At 45.2% G+C, this 6,000-nt stretch overlaps 1 protein-coding gene across 1 annotated transcript in view; it reads left to right on the forward strand.

Moving 5' to 3' along the window:
* Positions 1-2,386, forward strand: part of LOC115080271 (vomeronasal type-2 receptor 26-like) — a 131,422-nt gene extending 129,036 nt beyond the window's left edge. The window contains exon 6 of the mRNA XM_029584424.1: positions 1,491-2,386. Coding sequence (XP_029440284.1) covers positions 1,491-2,386 — 896 coding nt within the window. The remainder of the gene's footprint in view (positions 1-1,490) is intronic.
* Positions 2,387-6,000: the final 3,614 nt, after the last annotated feature.

Below are 6,000 nucleotides of genomic sequence, written 5' to 3' on the forward strand. Positions count from 1 at the left end.
AGAGCTTATGTGTTTGCGAGAGCTTGTGAGCATGAGAGCTTGTGGGGGGGGGGGGGGGAGAGGATGTGAGAGTGAGAGCCTGTGTGTGTGAGGGAGTCTGCGAGATAAAGCATCAGTCTATCTGTGAGGGAGAAAGGGAAGAAGATAGGAGGAGAGAGAAAGAGACCCTGAAAAAAGAATTAGGAAAAGGCTGACAAGGGGAAAGTGACAAGAAAGAGAACTGATTAGAGAAAATGAAAAGATCAGACTATAAAGAGAAAATACATACATAAATATATATATATGTATATATGGGTTTTGTTTTTTTTTTTAGTTTTTAGCGCTTGGACCATGCCATCTTTGGGAACATGCATTTCTTATATTTTTGTATTTTTCTCTTTCTTTAGAGTTCCTCTGTTCAGAGTCTAGTTTCTCAGTCTATTTCAGTTTTGTCTGCATGTGGTTTTTTTTAATTATCGGGGGTGTTATGAAGGTCCCAAATACATAAATACATTGGGTCTGATTTTAAAAAGCATTTACATGCGTAAAACTGGGTTTTACGCATGTAAACCAAACCAAATGTGCCTGATACTTCACTTTCGATGCATATCCAGCATAGCTCTCTGCTTCAACGGCAGGGGAGAAGAAAAAAACTGATACCTCACGCATATCCAGCATAGCTCTCTGCTTCAATGGCAGGGGAGAAGAAAAAAACTGATACCTCATGCATATCCAGCATAGCTCCCTGCTTCAACGGCAGGGGAGAAGATAAACAACCAATAAGGGCTGTATAACATAATCTGGGTAAAAACAAATAAGCATGGGTGTAGCTTGCTTATTGCGGCGGTTACTACCCCTACTACCTCTAACTAATCAAGCTAGATATTTCACTTGGATGCAGCTCCATCACCACTCTCTACATTAATGGCGGGGGTGGAAGGGAATTAGAACCAAGAGCTAAGAGAAACAGATAAGTATGAGAGAAGAAATGAGGGAAGCTTGCTGGGCAGACTGGATGGGCCATTTGGTCTTCTTCTGCCGTCATTTCTATGTTTCTATGTTTCTAAATGCACTTTACTCGAGTAAGTGAGCTTTTGAAAATTGCTACAATAGTAGTTACATTTATGCACGTAACTCCTTTGAAAATTACCCCCATTGTGTGGAAATGTTGATATGATAAAACCATAGCACCAATACTATAAAAAACAAATATTCATGATACAAAACACCCCAAAATGACCACTCACTACATTCAATAAGTATTCTCTTGAGAGGAAATATGCACGACATTTTGGCTAAAATATCAGGCAAGTCAAGTGAAAACGTCCTTTTTCCAGCATTAAATGTGACTAATCTTTTAATAATTGCTTCCAAAATACTACAGCACTGCAAATTCTGTAATATCCTAAGCTAAAGAATCAAAAAATCCCTAAATATTAATAAATGTGTTTATTCATGGCCTGAAATTGAAGCTGTCTGTAAGATACTGAGGAAATATTCTCTCTTCTCAGATATGGATGCCTGTACAAAGTGCCCAGAGGACAAATGGTCCAATCAGAAGAGAGATGCCTGCATCCCGAAAGTGATAACGTTTCTCTCCTATGAAGAACCTTTGGGGTCAGCCTTGAGTCTAATCAGCATTTGCTTTTTTCTCATCACTGCTGTCATTCTGGGAATCTTCATTAATTACAAAGATACTCCCATAGTGAAAGCCAACAACCGGGAACTCAGCTACATTCTCCTTGTTTCCCTCATGCTCTGCTTCCTCTGTTCCTTGATATTCATCGGCCGTCCTGAGGACATAACCTGCATTCTCCGACAGACTGTCTTTGGTATCACTTTCTCCATCTCTCTCTCCTCCATTCTGGCAAAAACCATCACAGTGGTCATGGCCTTCCAAGCCACCAAGCCCGGAAGCAAGCTCCGGAAATGGATGGGTTCCAGGGTCTCAAACTCTATTGTCCTTTCCTGTTCCCTTCCTCAAGTCTTTTTGTGTCTTGTGTGGATGTGCGCTGCTCCTCCTTTCTCATATCTTAACATGCAATCAGAAACTGGAAAAATACTAATTGAATGTAATGAAGGATCAATAATTGCTTTTTACTGTGTTCTGGGTTATCTGGGACTTCTGGCTGGTGTCAGCTTCTTCATAGCTTTTCTAGCAAGAAATCTCCCTGACAGTTTCAATGAGGCCAAGTACATCACCTTCAGCATGCTGGTGTTCTGCAGTGTTTGGGTGTCCTTCATCCCAACGTACCTGAGTACCAGGGGCAAGTACATGGTGGTGGTGGAGATATTTGCTATCCTGGCCTCTAGTTCTGGACTGTTGGGCTGTATATTTATCCCCAAATGCTATATTATTCTGCTGAGACCTGAAAGGAACAATAGAAAGTACCTAACAAAAAACTAGAATGATTAATATAAACATATTGAAAAGCATGGGTCCCAGTACAGATCTCTGAGGCAATCCACTGCCCACCCCCCTCCAATGAGAAAATTGTCCATTTAATCCTACTCTCTGTTTCTTGTTCCTCCATGAGGCAGAAAACCCACAAGACAGTGATAGAGGCTGAAAACAATTGAAAAAGAGGCATAAAGACCCCAACACATCATAAGAGTGGCAAAATAGTCACCCAGAGGGGCAATGACACCTTAAGACTTCAAAGGACACCAACCAAATTGGTAGAAAGCCCTAAGCAGTGAGAAGTCTGAGGACATCCCTAGAGGAGGCTTGATGTCTTTTCCATATGGCTTCATTAGGTGAAGGAAATGGCTGTTCAGGGTTGGCGTTGATCTTCTCTGATGCTAAGATGCTATTGACTAGACACACCAAATGTTCTTTAGCCACTAGCTGTTTAATATCCTGTGATTCAGGGTATCCATGAAATAATTCTTCTTCTGAATCAGTTTTTGAAAATACTGCCTCCATCACCAGAGAAGCAGTAATAATGAAGGAGTTAGGTACTAGTTATGGGAGCTTCACTAATTCTGTCTCTGCCTTTTGCTATGATATAATCTGTCAAATAAGTAAATGATTCTTGAAGTATACAAATAAAAGTACCTAAACCAATAAAATACTATAATATTATAAGGACCCTCTTCTATTTAAACAACTTTAAGTTGTAATAAACACATGCATAATGTCAAATTTTATCACACAATGTAATATCAAAATAATATTTTTATTCACTACAAAGGCTTGTTTTTTGCAAAATTAGAATTAAAAATCTATCAAATTATGTAGCTAAAAACACTGCAGATTTGATCAGATTACAAGGGCATATTATTGTGTAAATGACTTGTGTAGATTTGTATGTAAAATGTTTGGGAAGAACATATTGTTTTGACAAAGACGGATGCTCAAAAGTATGAAGACACATGACGTGGGAGCATATAGAACACTCCCCACATATGAATTGGCCACATAATCACAATGTATTAGATTGAGCAGGCACCACAGAGGAAGTCAATAACTGTCTCAAATAGCGGTTCTTTTTGGAAGTAATAATGGGAAATTCTTTGAAGATCTCTTCAGTTTGTAATATGTGTCAATGATTTCTGATGATTGTTTTGATCTTATGTGAATATTGTTAATACAGTATAGTGCATATAAATCAAGTAACTAACTGGAGACTTGTCTGATCGTAGTAAAAGATTCTCACAATTAGTATAGTTGGCTCTTTTAGAAACATGATTAATACAGGATTGAGGATAACCCCATTCTGCAAAGTGTGAGGATAATTATTGAGTTTTCAAACAGCCCAATTTTAGTACATAATCTGTGCAATCTTAGAAATTGGTCAATTGGTATATTATCTTTTAACGATTTAGGATTGAAGGTATAAAAGTACAGTAATGTACTTTTGTGTTGTGATTTAACTGTTTAGTAGACCCTTGGGCCGGCCTGCTGGAGACTAGGGTAAGGAGGACTATTGTCTCCGTATGAGAGGGAGTAGGCCGGGAGGTGGACACCAGGCCGGGTGAAGGAGCTGGCCTTCACACAGGGAGCCCGTACTCCCCAGGAGGAGCCTGTGGGAGTCGAGGGATTAGGGCTAGGAGAACAGAAGAGGTGTCTTCACCCTGGAAGCCGAGACTCCCCCGGGAGGAGCCCGTAGGAGCCCGGCCGCTGGGACTTAGGACATGGTAGTAGTTGTCCAGAGTCATAGTACTGGCTGAGCACGGCCCCAACCGCGACCATGGATGCGTCCACCTCCACCACGAATGGTCGGAGAGGGTCAGGGTGGTGGAGGCAGGTATCCTGTAGGAAAGCCTCCTTGAGGGTTTCAAAGGCTTGACAGGCGGAGTCAGGCCAGTCTACCGCATTGGCTCCCTTCCGGGTAAGGGCGGTGAGCGGAGCCACAGTATGTGAATAGTTCAGGATGAAATGTCTATAAAAGTTTGCAAAGCCAAGGAAGCGTTGTAACACCTTTAAGCCTTTCGGCCGAGGCCAGTTTCTGATGGTGGCTACCTTCTCTGGGTCCATATGGAATCCGGAGGCAGAGACTATGTAGCCCAGGAAAGGCAGAGATCGCCCTGGTGCGTACGGTGATGGGTGCCGTGGAAGCTGTGATGCGGCCTGGAAGGAGGGTTCCCTGGATGGAGGTAATCCGCAGAGGTGTCTCCCGACACTGTGTGGGGATCTGCAACTTGTGTACCAGATCCTTCAGAATGAAGTTACCTCCCGCTCCGGAATCCAGGAAGGCGAGGGTTTCCAGGGACCCTCCCTGGTACTCCAGGGTAAAAGGTACCGTACATTGAAGAGCTGAAGCACAACCTAGGAGGAGCTCCTCATGACCTCCTAGGTTCTGGCGTTTTCCGAACGCTCCTGGCAGCACGCCAGGAAATGGCCTTTCTGACCGCAATAGAGGGAAAGGCCCAGTGTGCGGCGACATTGTCTCTCCTCAGCGGAAAGTGGGGCACGCCCCAACTGCATAGGTTCACTGGAAGTGGTCTCTGGACGCACAGTCTTGGGAAAGGACAATGGCTTAGAGGACGCAGGAGCCAATGAAGGAGTGCGTCTGACCGGCCGTAACTCTCTGGCCCTCTGCTGGAGGCGACGGTCGATGCGGCCCGCCATTTCTATAAGACCATTAAGGTCCTCCGGGAGGTCACGGGCAGCTATCTCGTCGTTGATACGCCCGGCCAGGCCCTCCAGGAAGATGGCTCTGAGGTTGTCGTCCAGCCATCCCACTTCTTGGGCGAGCGTGCGAAAATCCATGGCATAATCTAGCCAAGGAGCGTACTCCCTGGCGCAAGTGCAGCAAATCAGTTGTGGCGGTGGCTAGTCTAGCCAGCTCATCAAAGGCTTGTTTGAAGTTGGAGATGAACCGTGGCAAATCCTCGAGAGAGGAGTCATTATGTTCCCAGAGCGAGGAGGCCCAAACTAGTGCCTTCCCATCTAGCAAGAACAGGATGTAAGCTACCTTGACCGCATCGGTAGGGAACTGCTGAGGAAGCAGGGAGAACCGTATGAAGCATTGGTTCAAAAATCCTCGACAGGTTTTCGCTCCCCCAGCGTAGCGTGATGGTGCGGGCAGCTGAGTAACAGCGCTAGAGTTTCCCTCTTGAGCCAGTGGTGCATCAGGCGGAGGGTCTGTGGGCATTGTATCTAGGCGGGCAGCTAGTTGCTCCACAGTAGCTGCTAGCACATCAAGGCAATGCTGTTGTTGTTGCATTCATTGGGCCATTCCAGGAATGGCCTGAAGGCCCGGCATATCCTCCGAGTCCATGGCCTTGCAATCTGTTATGATTTAACTGTTTAGTGGACCCTTGGGCCGGCCTGCCGGAGACTAGGGTAAGGAGGACTATTGTCTCCGTATGAGAGGGAGCAGGCCGGGAGGTGGACACCAGGCCGGGTGAAGGAGCTGGCCTTCACACAGGGAGCCCGTACTCCCTAGGAGGAGCCTGTGGGAGTCGAGGGATTAGGGTTAGGAGAACAGAAGAGGTGTCTTCACCCTGGAAGCCGAGACTCCCCCGGGAGGAGCCCGGCCTCTGGGACTTAGGAGATTGGTGGTGATGTCTTCA

The sequence above is a fragment of the Rhinatrema bivittatum genome, chromosome 19, assembly GCF_901001135.1.
Source record: "Rhinatrema bivittatum chromosome 19, aRhiBiv1.1, whole genome shotgun sequence".
Classification (NCBI taxonomy): domain Eukaryota; kingdom Metazoa; phylum Chordata; class Amphibia; order Gymnophiona; family Rhinatrematidae; genus Rhinatrema; species Rhinatrema bivittatum.